General features: G+C 59.8%; 6 protein-coding genes and 1 non-coding gene across 7 annotated transcripts; 4 read left to right on the top strand and 3 right to left on the bottom strand.

Annotated features, from left to right (window-relative positions):
* The first annotated feature begins 30 nt into the window (after positions 1-30).
* On the top strand, positions 31-3,388 carry BDZ90DRAFT_231671 (alkaline phosphatase-like protein). Its single transcript, XM_025505948.1, has 2 exons — positions 31-3,063; positions 3,162-3,388. Exons 1-2 carry the CDS (start codon positions 68-70, stop codon positions 3,214-3,216), a joined length of 3,051 nt encoding a protein of 1,016 aa, XP_025362509.1. The 5' UTR covers positions 31-67; the 3' UTR covers positions 3,217-3,388.
* On the bottom strand, positions 3,021-7,723 carry BDZ90DRAFT_231670 (hypothetical protein). The gene is made up of 2 exons (XM_025505947.1): positions 3,162-7,723; positions 3,021-3,063 (listed from the first exon to the last, which is right to left on the bottom strand). The coding sequence occupies exon 1, from the start codon at positions 7,442-7,444 to the stop codon at positions 3,242-3,244; it is 4,203 nt and encodes a 1,400-aa protein (XP_025362508.1). The 5' UTR covers positions 7,445-7,723; the 3' UTR covers positions 3,021-3,063; positions 3,162-3,241.
* Positions 7,724-7,982: 259 nt separating this feature from the next.
* BDZ90DRAFT_t24 lies at positions 7,983-8,087 on the top strand. The gene has a single exon. It is a non-coding gene; the product is annotated as a tRNA-Ala (tRNA).
* A 1,031-nt stretch (positions 8,088-9,118) lies between these two features.
* On the top strand, positions 9,119-10,167 carry BDZ90DRAFT_279048 (hypothetical protein; the record flags this gene model as incomplete). The annotated part of the gene is made up of 5 exons (XM_025509147.1): positions 9,119-9,370; positions 9,449-9,615; positions 9,689-9,758; positions 9,825-9,919; positions 9,998-10,167. 5 exons carry the CDS (start codon positions 9,119-9,121, stop codon positions 10,158-10,160), a joined length of 747 nt encoding a protein of 248 aa, XP_025362507.1. The 3' UTR covers positions 10,161-10,167.
* Positions 9,824-11,221, bottom strand: BDZ90DRAFT_239133 (hypothetical protein). Its single transcript, XM_025507352.1, has 2 exons — positions 10,439-11,221; positions 9,824-10,364 (listed from the first exon to the last, which is right to left on the bottom strand). Exons 1-2 carry the CDS (start codon positions 11,168-11,170, stop codon positions 10,218-10,220), a joined length of 879 nt encoding a protein of 292 aa, XP_025362506.1. The 5' UTR covers positions 11,171-11,221; the 3' UTR covers positions 9,824-10,217.
* Positions 11,222-11,509: 288 nt separating this feature from the next.
* On the top strand, positions 11,510-13,850 carry BDZ90DRAFT_271021 (ARM repeat-containing protein; the record flags this gene model as incomplete). Its single annotated transcript, XM_025508756.1, has 2 exons — positions 11,510-11,946; positions 12,034-13,850. 2 exons carry the CDS (start codon positions 11,510-11,512, stop codon positions 13,622-13,624), a joined length of 2,028 nt encoding a protein of 675 aa, XP_025362505.1. The 3' UTR covers positions 13,625-13,850.
* BDZ90DRAFT_259731 (hypothetical protein) lies at positions 13,725-15,186 on the bottom strand (the record flags this gene model as incomplete). The annotated part of the gene is made up of 3 exons (XM_025508189.1): positions 13,725-14,233; positions 14,324-14,734; positions 14,805-15,186. 3 exons carry the CDS (start codon positions 15,184-15,186, stop codon positions 13,725-13,727), a joined length of 1,302 nt encoding a protein of 433 aa, XP_025362504.1.
* Between the last annotated feature and the right edge of the window lie 502 nt (positions 15,187-15,688).

Genomic DNA, 15,688 nt, shown 5'->3' with positions numbered 1-15,688 from the left:
CTCCTTCTTTCCTTTCTTCCTTTTCCACCACTGCAAATCAAGGACTCCCTGACGGCGCCGAAAGAAGATGGCGAAGGATGCGGCAAAGGTGGAACAGCCTGTAAAGCCGCCGACGATATCACAGCGTGCTCAACCACGCCGTCCTCTGCCCTTCTTGCTCCTCTCCCTCGTCTTCCATCTTCTCCTCACCGTTTCCGTCTTCGACATCTACTTTACCTCGCCCGTCGTACATCCGAGTCGTCGCTTTTCCCTCGCCGATACCTACGATGGCAGTAAAGCTGTACTTCCACCGCCGCCAGCCGATCGCTTGGTACTCATCGTCGGTGATGGCTTGCGCGCAGATACCCTCTACAAGGAGCACCCACCAGAGATGGCTGCAATGACACCTGCTGGAAGCGCAACCTCCGAGCCCTTCTCTGCAGCCCCTCACCTTCTCGACATCTGCCTGCGTCGTGGCGCCTGGGGCGTATCCCACACTCGTGTGCCCACCGAATCTCGACCAGGCCACGTCGCCCTCATCGCTGGCATGTACGAGGACGTCTCGGCCGTCACCAAGGGATGGAAGCTCAATCCCGTCAATTTTGACTCGCTGATGAACGTCTCGACGCACGCCTACACATTTGGCAGCCCAGATATTCTGCCAATGTTTGCTGCAGGGGCGAGCGAGGGCCGCGTAGATATGTGGTCCTACCACGAGGGGGACGAGGACTTCACCAAGGATGCCACGCACCTCGACTTGTGGGTCCTCGATCAGGTGACGCAGCTCTTTGCAAGGGCGAAGAAGGACGAAAACCTCGCGAGAGAGCTGCACCGCCCCGGTGTCGTCTTCTTTCTCCACCTCCTCGGCCTCGATACGACGGGTCACACCTACCGACCTCACTCTTCCGAATACGTGGGAAACCTCGCTGTAGTCGACGGCATCGTGCGGCGAGTCGAGGAGCTCTTTGCCGACTTCTACTCTGGCGAAAACGATCGTACCGCTTGGATCTTCAGCGCTGATCACGGCATGAGCACAAAGGGCAACCACGGCGATGGCGACCCGGACAATACGAGGACGCCGCTTGTAGCTTGGGGGTCAGGGGTCCGAAGTCCTCGTCCAGCGGATGAGGCGCAGATGGATTCGCGTCAGAAGGAGGCGGAGAAGGACACGTATTACGCTGGTTGGCGGGGCCTTGAGTCGTTGTGGCGCCAAGACGTTGATCAGGCCGACATCACAGCGCTCATGGCTACGCTGCTCGGTCTACCTTTGCCTGCCAACTCAGAAGGAGTCTTGCCCCTCGACTACCTAGACCTCGATGCTGAACAGTCGGCACGAGCCATGTTTGCCAACGCACTAGAAATCCTCGAGATCTATCGTGTCAAGCACGAGCAGCGTCGAGCCAGGACAATCCGCTACGTGCCCTTCTCCAAGCTGCCGCCGGTTGGGGACGCAGCGCCAGGGTCAACGCAGGTCAACGACATTCGTACTCTGATCGCAACTGAGCACTACACCGAGGCCGTCGCAGCGTGTCAACGATTGATCAAGCTGTCACTTGAGGGCGCAAACTATCTTCAGACGTACGATTGGCTCCTTCTCGTCACTGTCGTCGCGCTAGGCTACATTGGCTCCGTCCTGTACGGCTTTGCCTTCCTCCTCCGCAACTATGTGCTTGAGACGTCCGCAACAAAGGAGGTGCGCAGCCGCAGCGGTCTCGCCATCGTCGTGCCCATGGTCATCGCCCTGTGCGCCAGATTCGCAGCGGAGAGAGCGCCCATCACCTACTACCTTTACGTCGTCATGACAGGTCTCTACTGGTCCTGGGTTATCGAGGAGCGTCATATCCTCGTGCGTGGCATCTCGCCGCGCTCGTCACGCTCCCTGATTCCACTCGCCGTCTACGCGATCGCGGCACTGGAGCTTATTGCCCTCGGATACAACGTCAGGCTGGCTTGGACTCTGGGTTTCTTCTTCCTTGGCTTCGTCTGGCCTTTCCTTACACTCGACGACGTAGCTAGATCAAAGAATGAGGGGACGATCTTGCTCTGGGGCATCTGCTGTATCGGCTCTGGCCTCTTCTGCCTCTCTGATGTTGACAAGCAAGAGAGCCGAATGCTCCTCGCCCTCTCCGGCGTATTCGTCGCTGCGGCTGGGCTGGCCGTCAGCTCGAAGCCGGAGTGGTTTCTTGGCGGCCCGACTGCACCGCGTGCGCAGCGAGTCATCCAGGGGCAAGTTGCCCTCACGGTCGCTACGACGTGCGTGACGCTCTCCTCGTCATGGCATCTAGAGAACAAGCTGGGTCTACCCCTCATCAACCAGGCGCTGGCATGGCTCTTCCTCCTCACCTCCATGACGCTGCCCTTCGCCTTGGGCTTCCGACGTGGGCAGCCAACAGCACAACGACTGGCCATCATAATATTCGCCTCAGCACCCGCCTTCATCCTCCTCTCCCTGCGCGACGAGGCCCTCTTCTTCCTCTGCTTCACCGCCACGATCCTCGTTTGGGCAAAGATGGAAGGCATCGTGCTCGAGGAACGATTCATTGCGGAGAGGAAAGCTGGCAAGGCCAAGCCCTCACTACCACGCCCACTCAATCTGTACGACGTCTTTCCCTCACTCACCCTCCTTTTCCTCCTCCACGCCGCCTTCTTCGGCACGGGCAACGTAGCGTCCATTTCCTCCTTCTACCTCAAACCAGTGTACCGCCTTGTGCCCGTCTTTTCACCTTTCCTCATGGCCGCCCTCCTCATTGCCAAGATCCTCGTCCCCTTTGTCGTCCTTGCCTCGGTTCTTCAGGTTATGTGCAAGCGCAAGGTCAGCAAACGCGTCACGCACCCGGAGACGGCCTACATCGAGCCGGGCCGCTCCAAGGCCTCGATAGAGCTGGAAGGCCCACCCTTGCTGGGCCCGAACAGTGTCGGTGGGCTGCACCTAATTTCCTCCTCGTCGGTCCCACTACTCCTCGCATCGAGCCTCTGCGCAGACCTGCTAGCATTGCATTTCCTCTTTCACGTCAAGAATCAGGGCGGTAGCTGGCTCGAGATCGGGCAGAGCATCACGCATTTCGTCATGGCGAATCTGCTGCAGTGAGTTGAAGTGAGGCGAAGCGATGGGATAAAACAAGGGGAGAAGAAGTAAGAATGTGCTACTGACCCCACCGCGCCCTCCTCTGGCGTCCCTCTAGAGTCTTCATGTTCGGCATCAGCGTCGTAGCAGGATGGGCGCTGGGAGAAGGGTGACGTGAAGGCTTGCGCCGCCGTGACTTTAAAACTTAATGCCACCTGCACTGTCCCTCCTGCCTTCCAAGATGTCATTGGCCCCACCTCCGCCTTGCATGCCCGCAGAGAACTTCCTCATCGCGCTCCCAATGGCAGCCATGCCGTCGTCGCCCTCCTCCTCCTCCTCTTCGCTCTCCTCCCCATCGTTGAATCCGCCGCCGCCGCCGCCATTGACGGCCAAGCCTTGCTGCTGCGCTGACGGGTGATGCTCATCGCCAAAGTACTCGTAGTACTCGTACGCCGCATCGTGTTCCCCGTCCTCGGGCGCGTGCCCGTGCCCGTGCCCGTGTTCGATCTCATCGTCATCGAAGTGAGCAGCAGACGTGGGCAGCTCGTCGATGGGTCGCTCGTCCTCGCTGACTGGGTGGCTGCCCAAATCCATGGCGTGCAGCTGTGCGTCCAGAGGGGGCAAGTTCCCTCCGCGAGCAAAGGGTGAAGAAACGACGGACGAGGGAGGCGAGGAAGACGGCAGCGACTCGGCCGTCGTCCGCGCACTGGCAAGCGAATCCGTCGTCGTCGTCGTCGCCGCCTCCTCGAATCCTCCGTCGAGCCTCGCCGACTCTCGTCGCGCTTCAGCTTGTGCCGTGTGCCGGGGATCCTCGCGCGTCAAGGGGGAGCGCACCACCGAGCCGGATTGGGCTCGTGTCTTCTTTGCGCCCGTCTTGAAGGAGCGCTTCGACCTGACTATCGGGCCACTGCCACCCGCGCCTCCGCTACCCGCACTCGCGCCCGCTGAGTTGGACGAGGAAGACGAGCGCACAGATGAAACTGATGCGCGATTGAGCAGAGGCGGGGGAGGTGCCGGTGGATCGTGCAATTGAGTGGGCTGGATGTTTGGCTCGACGAGGGAGACGGGCTCGTCGACGAGGGTGTAGATCTTGCGCTCGGCGGGCATGATTGGGGTGATCGCCTCGTCGCGGTGTCGTGGCCCTTCGTCTCCGTCGGGGCGCGGTGAGGTGTCGATGCTTGTTGGGGAGGGATCAGCCTCTGCGCCGCTCGAAGATGTTACGACTTCCCCTAGCCCAGATGTGCGACGCGCAGCTCGTCTTGCTGCGTGCCTTGATGCAGTACTGCGTGCACTGCCGCTAGAGAGGACACCACTCTCAAGAGTCGGAGAGCCGGGGGTGCTTTCGTTGATCTGCGAGAACTGCGATGATCTGCGGCGGTGCGAAGAGGGAGCTGTCGTTGTCGAGGCGGCCATGGGACGTCGCAGTACGCTTCTACCTTCGGTCGGCACGAGAGGCACATCTGAGCTAGACGAGATGGACCCGAAGGCCGGTCGTTGCAGTTGGCGACGGTCGCTTTCAACAACTGCGCTCACATCGGGCGCCTCCTCGACGTCTTTCGACGGTCGCCCAAAGGCACCGGCAGTGACTGTCCCTGGCGTAGCGGAGGCGGTGCGAGGGGCAGTCGTGCCATTCTCGCCTCGCAGGGCACGCCCAGGGGCTGGAGCCGTCTCACCTGCTGCTCTCAAGCTAGGCAACTTAGGCAAGACGCCCTCGGTTTGCAATGCGGCTTGAAGTGACGTTGACGTAGCCAAGGTAGGTGCAGTGTCTGTGCGGCCGTCTTGCGTGACTGTGGGCGTGTTACGCTGCGGCCCATGATCGTCAGCATCGCCGCGCTCGCTGCTGCCGTCCTCAAGACTCTTGTGTGTCTTGCCCGGCGTGGCCAGCAGATCGACAATGCTCGAGTCGCCATCGACGCTTTCGTCAGGCCGGCCAGAGTCGATGGAAGAGTCGCCAATGCGCGGGCGGTGCGGGCGACGAGCGCCTATGCCGATCTGACCGCGAGGCGTGTAGGGGGATCCGCTACCTGCTAGCGGTCCATTCCTGACGATCTTGGAGGGTGGCGGTGGAGTGTGATGCGCTTCCTCATTACCATTGGTCGAGACGGCTGCGCGAGCTGAGCCAGCGAGAAGAAGAGGCTTGGGTCCAGCCCCCCTCGGCGTGCCGTTGCCCGCTGCAGATCCCGTCGAGCTCGCGGATGATGACATAGAGGAGGACGTCATAGTCGCAACAGCCGATATGCTTGGGGAGCGATCGCTGCTTCGCGACCCTGCGCTCGTTGGAAAGCGCCACTCCTCTGGTATGCTCGCTACCCCACGACGTTGTGTGCGATCATGCACCGGGCTGACTCCTCCCATGCTACCAAAGCCCAGCCCGGCCATCATCATGCTCGCCGGCCTCACGTAGGCGTACTCTGTCCTTCCATCTGGCGAGTCCATGACGTCAGGCAGTGGGAAATTGGGCAACCCCTCGCCGTTGCCTGCGCTTCGATCGGTATCTTGGCTCCACTGCAAGACGGCAGGATGCTGATAGCGTGGCGTCGATGAGGTGGAGAAGGCTCGGTCCTTTGTCGTTGCTCCATTGCCTCGCATCCATGCAGCGCCGGCTGAGCTTAGCGAGGCAAGGCGGCTGGAGATGGTCGACTGAATGGCGCTGCTGCTAGCACTCGTCGTACTAGCACTGGGGCTCGGAGGTTGTGGCGGAGCGACTGACTCGCTGGCGCTGCGGCGTGCTTGCGACCACTTGTCCATTGCGCACGCTTGCCAATTGGAGCCGACTTTGCTGAGCTCTGCTGCAGCGTCGCTGGCCTGGAAGCGGTGCAAGAGTGAGGACGGTGGCACAGATGCCTGGCGTGTCGCAGCTTGGGAGTCACGGGTCCCTGATACGCTGCGAAGCCAGCCGCCCTTTGTAGATGACGTCGGTGGGGCACTGTTGCTGCCACTGGCTAAGCGACTGAATGCACCGAAAGTCCTCTGCCCCATCGTCTCGCTGCTCGTGATCATCTCCTCTTCGTCGTCTGGTGGCGCGTCTTCGCCTGTCAAGGCAGATGCGATGCGCTTCTGCCTCAGCATGCTGGCCATCTCTAGCACCGGTCCAATATCGTCATCTCGGTCAGGGAGATCTTGAAGGAAGCTCATGCAGCTCGAAAATATTTCCTCCGAGGCAAATCGCTCCACATCGCCCTCTTCAGCTTCCTGCTGCGCCTTTACCTGCGCGGCCTTGACCAAATCGAGGAGGCTGTTGCGGTGGCAGACGAGGAGCGAGGTCATGACGTCGAGGAGGAAGTCGACGCGCTGTGAATGTGATGGGCGACTTGATTTCCCTGCGCTACCCTCGCCCGCTTCGCAGAGGATGACGTCCCAGACCTTGACGACGGAGGGGAGGGGCAGTGAAGTGGAGAGTAACGTCGCGAGCCAGCGGAAGGAGTAGTAGGGGATCGACGGGCTGAGACCATTGTTGTAGAGGTGAGTCCAGAGCTCCTCGTCTGCCCATCTCAATCGTCCGCCTAGACTGCGCAGCGCTCTGGCCATGCCGCCGAGGGTGACAGCTGTGGGTGCGCCGGGCGATTGGCGAGGATTGCGTATGCGCAGACCTGCCCTGGTATCGTCGAGCCCTTCAAAGTCCCACAGCTCTCGCAGCTCGCCGAGTAGCAGCGAAAAGCACCAGAATGCGTCTGCTTCAAAGTGGGTGTTGCTCTCCGCGGGTGAATCCGTTTCGGTAGGCAGTCCCGTAGCTGAGCCGATGGTCCAGACTACCACGGATGCGACTTCTACCATGCCCTGGACATAGCCTACGCTAGGATTGAGCAACGCGTAGAGGAAGAGGATGCGGAGGATAGCATCGCTGCGTGGTTCGTCCTGCGATTCGCTCTCGCCGTCGCGCCCCTCGACGTGACCCAGAGCGGTGAGGCGTTGTCGTAGGGCCTTGCGCTTAGGCAGCCTCTTGACGGCGGGCGTATCGCTAGATGGTGGCAGTGGAGCTAGCGGGCACGAAGCGCTTGGTGGCACACGTTGACGAAAGAAGGAGAATGACTGGGCGAATCGCGATCGGACGAGGTCGAGGTGGATCTGAGTGATGAGGGCGTCGTAGCGGGATGCGCCGCGTGATGAGCTGCTCTCAGCGTCGGTAGCTGGCAACAAGTCACTGAGCAGCTCATAGTATTCCTGCCTCTTCTTTGCCTCTTCTCTCGGCCACTCCTTCTTGTCGTTGCCCAAGAAGCCCAGGAGGACCTTCCAGCCCTGAGCGCGAAGCCATGATGGTGAGTCTGGCAGTCCAGTGCGAGATAGGATGAGATGGCGCAGAGAGTAGTGGTCGATGCAGGCGTGCGATGGTAGCAGATCGGTAGGCGAAAGGAGCGATGAGATGAGCGAGGATGGCGGTGGTGTTGGATCGAGGTGGGACATTGTTCGCAGCAGCGCAGCGTCGCTCTCTCAAACGGAGTGTTGGTTCTCAGGCCGCCGGATGGGATCGTCGGCGGCCGGTGGTCATTTGCAGTCTGGCGTGAGCAGAGAATGCGTGAGGGTAGTCGCGCGTGTGTGTGTATTCGATGGCGTAACTGCGCTTTAGATGAGATGAGGTGCCGTGGGTCGAGAATGGGCCAATTTCAAGGTACAGAGAGAGCAAAGGAAGAAGCAACCGAGCGACGCTTGACTGGCCGAGCGGAGCGAGTTGAGTCGAGCGCGACGCACGGTGGGGTCCATCCGGCCGGCGGAACAGAGGCGGTGTAAGGGCAAGGCAGTAGCAGCAAGCCAAGCACGGCGAGACCAGCATGATCCGTGTTTCAGACAGCAACGACTTCCGTCATGACTTTGCAAGCAACGCATTTGCCAGTGCCATGAACGCAGAAGGGGATGCCAGCGACGGCGGCGAGGAAGTCGTGCGGGTAGGGGCCACCCGCACACAGTGCATTGTATCTGTTTACTTTCGCCGTTTTTCCCATTCGGGCGTGTGGCGCAGCGGTAGCGCGCTTCGTTTGCATGTATGCAAAGTCACGATTGTCTCGATCGCTCTCCGAAGAGGTCTTGGGTTCGAACCCCAACTCGTCCACTCTTTTGCTACGGCCGAAGCCACCAGGACATGCCATGCTCAGTCTCACCCTTCGGGTTCGTCCAACCCTCAACCTGGATGGACAACAACACGCACGACAATCACAGCGATGCTCAAACATCGAAAGAATGGCTTTGCAATTGGGCTCTCAGCGTCCAGCGACGGCCGTGCCAACAGGGAGACAGAAAAGTTACGAGATTCGCACCAGCCCAATAAGGTGAAGCGCGAGATGGCCTCTACATCATCCGGGACAAATCCGAAGGTAGTGAGGGACACCTTAGCCCACATTGTCGTTGGCATATGCTGGGTGCTAGGCCGCCCAACATCGGGGGTATTCAAGACCTCTAGCAGCAACGACAACGGCTTCGGCGGAGCGACACAGCGCACGACGGCTCGGCGGCATGCTTGCTAGGCGCCCCTTACTCTTTCCTGTGTTGTTGCTCCAGCCATGTGATGGTGCTTGTCGTTACCGTGGTGCTGGCGTATCGAAAACGTGCGGGATTCAGTTGAGGAGCTGAGGACAGCCATTGTGTTGAGTTGACGCGACCTTGTCGGACTGGCCGTGACCTTCCTCTGTCCTTCACGACGGCATCGTTGACGTTTCCCCACGGCACGCTCTGACACTCGAGCGCTGATTCGTCGCGCTCCAATGTCTCATCGGATCACGCGGCGTTGCGTGAGAAGTCCTGCAAGTTGTCACGCCCGCAGAATGGTGATATGGCGACAAAAACGTCCAAGTGCGGCGCAGCGACGGTGGTGGTGTTTCGCGATGGCCCATGTCGCATCAGTCCCATGTCGCTCTGCTCGGTGTCTGCGGCTCCATAGCACCCTAGAGGGGCTATGACAACGTCGAAGACTTACTGGAGAAATTCAATTTGACGCTAGCCGCACCATGGCAGCGTGCGCTGCTGCGGGACTTTGTTTCCCTAGCTTGAACCTTGCCCACTTGCCTGCCCGCCTCCACCTCGCCTTCCGCCCTTTCCCCTTCCCAACAACTCAATTGAGATCTTCTTGCCTCACACTCCGCAAGAATGGCCCAAATGACCCTCACCAACCAGCTACTCACCAATCTGCGCAACCAGCTGCACCCCTCGCTGAGCAAAGCTGGCTCATCTATAGCAGGTCGCGCGGGCGGCGGGGACGAGTGGTACCTCGTCCTGGGTTCGGCGTTCGCGTCTGCGCACAAGGGGGCAGAAGCGTTGCCCCTGTTGTACGATATGGCGGTACAGGGTGGGGAAGACGGAGTGAGGGTGCAGAGGAGGTTGAAGGAGACGGTGCTCAAGGTGCGGTAGCGCGGCAGTCATGAGAGCGATGACCACGGCTGAACGCGTGATTGTTCCTTCGCCCGCCCTCGCGAACAGGGCTCCGTTCTGTACGGGATCCCCTCAACGCTGGAGTCATCCTTCGCCCTCGTAGCTCACCTGCGCAAGATTGGCGCTTCGACGGATGGAGGCTTCTTCTTACGCCGCGATCAGGATATCGCGAATGTAGAGGAGAGGGGCAACAAGCGGCTCGCAGACGTGTACCAGTGAGTCGCTGCGTGCGATTAGCGCCATGCTGCGTCGTAGCTGAGATGTGGCGTTTTGGCCCGGGTCGCAAAGACACAACTTCCCGGACATTCAGGCCAAGTTTGGCAATGATATGGAGGACATCAAGATGATCACTATGCCGGTGAGCGCGAGCGAGAACGCGAGCGTGCGATGAAGCTTGAACTGACACGCGCCCGCGCTCTGCCAGGTCAATTACGGTCTCATCCTCTCAGAGGACACGATCCTCGACTTTCCCTCCACGGAGCTGGTCATTCTCTCGGCACTCGTGCCCCAGAATCTTCGGTGAGCGTGCGCTCCCTCTTCTCTCTCTCTCTCTATGCCACAAGATTGTCTGACGTAGTCTTCTGCCCGCGTGCACAGCGCCGAAACTCTTTGGCACCTCCGTGGCTGCCGCCGAGCGGGGTGGAGCGACGAGGTCATTTCGTCTGTGAGGGATGTCAGTATACGGGTGGCCGAGATGGCCGGTCGACCGACGAACAAGGTGCCTACGCTGGACGAGGTCAGCGAGACGAAGAACGAGTGACGACGAGTGACGAGTGATGACGATATAAATCCATTGCGTAGCATACAATGGCACGCTTTACTCGCTGAGCAGATCCTTGACCGCCTCGTACTGTTCTGACTCGAGCTTTTCTGCGAGCTCCTCGCTGGTGAGCCAAGCGTATTCGCTTGATGCGGCGGCCTTGTCTGGTGAGCCGGAGAGGAGATGCGCGCGAATGTAGTACGTCTGCGGGCGGTGCGAGAGAAGATATGGGTGAGCTTTGAGCATAGTCGCTGCGTACTCGACGTGCCTCGCCTCACCTTCTCTTGCATCTTGATATCCTTGCCGCTGTCGGGCCTGGGCCACATCCCCACGGGCAAGTGACTGACCATCCACGCATCCATCTTCTCTGCGCTGACCTCGCCCAGATTCTCCTCCAACGGTCGCAGCGCTACTTTGTGGAGCGTCTCTCCTGCGTCGAGGTCTACTCGAGTGCGGGGCAACTTCCACGGCGCTGATCCCTTTTGTCTGAAGGCGAGGAAGAGGGAACGGTCTAGAGCGCGATGCAGAGATGAGGTGTCGTTGCTCTCATCCGCCTGAGTACGCCGCGGTGTCGCTGATGGGTCCAATGACAGCTCTGGCACACTCTTTGCCGACGCCACATCGTCGATCGTCTTTCTCCTCGCTGCCTCCTCCTCATCGAAGCGAGTCTCTGCTGCTGACCCTTTGCGGAAGTAAAAGTCCTTGCTAAAAGGCTGGGCAAGTCTGCGTTGCAGTAGGTGATTATAGTGGAAGTAGGCTGCCTCGAGTGGTGTGGGGTCCCTTGTGATGACTGGCTGGCGAGAGAGGAGGAGGGAGACGAAGATGGATTGCGCTCGTACCGAGGGGGCTGAAGAGGTGGGCGTTGTCACTGATTCGGCGGGAGGCTGGGGTGAGACGGTGGATGATGTTGATTGAGTGGTGGTGGATGCATAGCGAGGGCTACTTATCGCCGCTTTCAGCGCGCTTCTGCTGCTGCTACTCCTCGACGATGATGCTACGAGGGATGCCATGTCGTCGTCGTCTGTCGTTGATGATGATGGTGCAAAGGTCAAAATAATTCCTGCGCGCGAGGTCGCGGGGCGGACAGAGACGGAGACGGAGAGCGACGTCGATGAGGCGACTGCTTGCTTGGCTTGGCCTGCGTTGCGTTGCGTTGCGTGGGCGGGCCGTCGAGTCGACTCGACTGGGGACCGTGCGACTGGCCCTGTGCGGCCCCCTGACGACGACGAGGGCGAGTGCGAGTGCGAGTGCGAGTGCGAGTGCGAGTGCGAAAGCGACTGGCTGCTCCACTCTGGCTGTGGCTCTGCCTCTCTGACCATCACTCCCATCTCATCACCACCATCACCACCATGTCGGGCGCAAACAAGAACGAGGAGCGCATCCCCACACCACCGCCCGTCCCCGTCGACTCAGCATGGCTCGACTCACTCACCAGTCGCATCCGCTCGCGTCCCATCCCCTGGGAAGGATACGCAAGGGCCGACCTCGTCTCGCAGGATGAGCTAAAGATGATTCGATCCGTCGACGCAAAGGACGGCAAAGAGGTGGACAAGATACTGCAAGAAAAGGGAGAGCAGTATGCTATTCTGTATTTGAGGCTACTCAGCAAGCTCAGCAGGACTGATACGCTCCAACAGGTCCTCGTCCTCATCGCTGATATGCTCGAGGCAAACCAGGATCGCATCGCACTCTTCTTTAAAGCGGCAAAGAGCGTCAATGAGATGGAAAAGGAGGTCGGACAGCAGACGGATAAGAAGCAGGCTTGGCCTTGGGCCCCCGTTGTGCGGTGAGTCAGCAATGAAGAGGCAGAAGTAGCATACATTCAGCTGATCCACGTCCATGCTGACCTATCCACCAATTTCCTCGCCCACAGCCTCCTCGACGTCAACGATGACTTTGTCCAGATTCGCGCAGCGCACTTTCTGGCCACTCTCCTCGTAGCACCGGGATCTACCGCATCATCGGCACCATCGCACGTCCTGCCTCGCCTCCTGTCCTTCCTCGCCACCAGCATCAATGGCAGCTCAGGATCCACGCCTGCATCAGCCGCTCTCCAGACTGAGCAGTCCCCCTCGACCTTTGCCGATGGAAATGGTGCCGATATTGCCATTCAGCTCCTTGAGGGATTGCTCAAGAGTCGCTCGTTCAGGCGCGCAGTCTGGGATGACGAGATGAAGAAGCAGGCTACCGTTCCGCAGTCAGCCAGCAAGGACATCAAGGATGATGACGACCAGGAGCAGCAGCATGCGGGCCAGACGCCTGGACTTCTCCGCGGACTCGTCTACATCCTCCAAAATGCCGTCGTCGCGCCCGGTGGAACGCAGGACAGACGCGAGCAAGAGGAGAATGGCAACAAGAAGCCCAATAACCGCGAGGGACAGAGCGAGAATGGCAATCGCCAGGAGCAGCAGCAATCCAGCTCCGGATCCGGTTCCGGCTCCGGCCCTTCCTCCTCATCATCGTCATCGCAGCAGCAGCAGCAGCAGCAGCAGCGCCCTCCCTCCTCAGCTGTATCCGCCCAACTGCAATATCGCGTCCTCCTCAACTTCTGGCTCCTCTCCTTCTCCCCCTCCATCGCCTCGGAGCTCAACCGGAAATTCTCCCTAGTCCCACTGCTGGTAGATGCCCTGCGCGGAGCAGTCAAGGAAAAGGTGATGCGAGTGTGCGTGGCCACCCTCGCCAACCTACTGGCAAAGGCGCCAGACGCCAACGCGAGCTCCATGCTCGGCTCAGGGCTCCTACCCCACGTCGAGCACATGGCAGACAAGTATCGCCGTATCGACAGCGGAGGATCAGCTGGGGCTACCCAGTCTGGCGGTGGTGACGAGGAGGTGTGCGAGGATGTCGAGTACCTGGCCAAGGAGCTGCGTGAGCGATGGAACGGGATGAGCAACTTTGATGCTTATTTGAGCGAGCTGGAGAGCGGCAAGTTGACATGGAACAATCCGGCGCACGAGTTGGAGGACTTTTGGCGAGAGAATGCTCAGCGTATGCTCGAGAAGACGGATAAGCTTACGGCGGGGGAGCAGGATGGTGAGCAGGAGGAGGGCAAAGGCGGCGAGGGCGGCGAGGGCGGCGAGGGCGGCGAGGAGGGAGAGGGCGACGATGATAACGCAGCTCTGCGCCGCGCACCCAACACACCCCTGAAGCGCCTCCTCGTCCTCCTTTCGACGTCACAAGACGCCACGACGCTCGCTGTGGCGTGCAATGACCTGGGCAAAATTGTCCAGTTCACAGACGTCGGTGGGACGGCGGATTCGGCCAACAAGCAGCAGCAGCAGTCGCAGCCCGGAGGCGGCGGTGAGAAGAAGGCTGCGGGGGGTACGGGAGCGGGACGCAAGCGGATCAACGAGTACGGTGGCAAAGTGGCCATCATGCGTCTCATGGGCGGGCATGATGATGCAGAGGTAAGATACAGGGCCTTGCAAACCGTCGGGAGGTTGATGAGCGCCAGCTGGAGGTGAGCATGCTGTGGCGGCTCCATCGGAATTCGTGTCCTGTTTTGATTTCCATCTTTGCACATCCCAATGTCGATATACATGCTCTCGCGCCACGCCAGGCTGCTCAAAACTTGACCTTCTCCCCACGCACGTCCTTGACCTTGCACGCCCACGTCTTCTCGGAAAAGACTCCGCCCATGTACACGACCTTGTCGACCTCATCAACGGCCGCCCCAGTGATCCCGCTCGGACTCTCCGGATCAGTCGAATCGTCCTCGACTACACGTGCTACCCTATACTTCTCACCAAAGAAGGCCTCCCTATCCTTTCGAGGATCATTGAGTTCCACCCTCCCTACAAGTGCGGGGCTACCATACTCTCGTGGGGACTTGAAGTGCTTGCTGGTCAGTTGGAGCGCGTTGGGGAACCAGGCGAAATAAGCTGCATGAGAGACGGGTGAGACATAGACGTTGTCCGATGCCAAGGGGATGTCGATCGAGTCGAGGAGGGAGAGGGTGTGGTCCGTCTGTGGTTGGAGGACGAGGTGGGCTGAGGAGGCCGTTTGGGAGAGGTAGTAGGTGCGGGGGAGGGTGGGGTCTTTGCGATTTGCGTGAGAGGCGATGCCGTTTGCGTCTGGCGGAGTGAGGTGGAAGGGAAAAGATTTAGCTTCTGGAGCAAGAGAGCGGCACTAGATGTATCTCGTGACTCGAGCCGCGCACTCACAATGCGCCTTCTTGAGTGCAACTTTGCATCCTTCGGCCTCACTACCGCAGTAGACGACGTCGGTGAGGGGCAGGAGCAGGTCCAACTCCTTCCTCCACCCAGTCTTGACATGGTGGTCATTGGTGACATAGAAGCTATCCGGCCCATCAGGCTCTACATCGTTTGGCGTGCGCACGAGTGGGTGAGCAACAGTCCTGACGTGGTGCGCCACGTCTGATCCCAGGGTAGTCTCGAAGATCTCGATCGTCGAGTTGAAACCATTGACTGCCGGGTTGTCGACCAGTGTCGGACCGCCTGGAGCCGCATAGTCGATGGAGGGGCGGTGGTTGACGAGGAAGAGGCGAATTGTCTCGGTGTCAGATGATGATGTAGGGTCTTGCCATACGCCGAAGCCGTGCGATGTGAAGGATCCTGTGCGCGCAAGAAGACAGTTGTGAGCTGAGATGAGGGAGCACTATCCCACATTGAGCGCGCCGCTCACCCTCTCCAAAGAGACCATGAAACCCATCCAGCCTAACCCTCGTCGTCTTCTCTTCCCACGTTCCCCCCTTCCTCGTATCCACAACAGCAAGATAGTCCTCACTGCTGCGGCCCTGCGCATCCCACGAATCCGTACAAGGGAACCAAGTCTTCCTCGCCTCGGGGGTGCCCGCACACGCTGCATACAGAAGGCCTGTGGGTTGGTCGATCCAGAGTTGTTCGCACGTCCTCAGGGTGGGGATCACGGAGCACGCATCGTTTTGGTGGTCGCCAAAGGGTTTCGGGTAGAAGAGGCGGACGACGGGGGAGACGGTGGGGTAGATGGCTGCTAGACCTACGGCGGTCAGGATGCCAAAGAGGGCGGGGAGGGGGAGGGGAGCCATGTCGATGAGATGTGAGCTGGTGGAGAGAGAAGGAGCAAAGGGAGGAGGAGGAGCAAGTGGAAGGAAGCAGACGCAGACGCAGACGCAGACGCACGTCGAAGCGGGCCAGCGGGTGCGGGGTCCCGCGCTTCGTCTCTCTGGTCTGCCTCCACGCGATGCGATGCAGCGACGCACGGACGCACGGACGCGCAAGCAAAAGAGGTGCCAAAGGAGGAACGTCTACGGTGATTTCGTGTCACGCCCGTTCCACCTTCCACTCGAGGGACGCACCAACACACAGCTACACAGTGTATCGTCATTAAGCTCTATGACCATAGAAATATGAGTCGCCAGAGAAAGGAATTCGACACCTCACTGGCCCTCCTCTTTTTCTCCCAGCAGTGAAGGGATGAACTGCTAAGCGCACCTCCGGCTTCAATGGATCTGTAGTGAGGGTACTGGTTTCGACGAAGAATGCGTTCCCTCCTCCCTGCTGGCATACTCAGGTCGTGGGCTGATCAAA

This window comes from Jaminaea rosea (assembly GCF_003144245.1).
Source record: "Jaminaea rosea strain MCA 5214 unplaced genomic scaffold BDZ90scaffold_5, whole genome shotgun sequence".
In the NCBI taxonomy this organism is placed as follows: Eukaryota; Fungi; Basidiomycota; class Exobasidiomycetes; order Microstromatales; genus Jaminaea; species Jaminaea rosea.
Note: the sequence above shows the minus strand (reverse complement) of the source record. Positions and strands in the feature narration are given on the sequence as shown.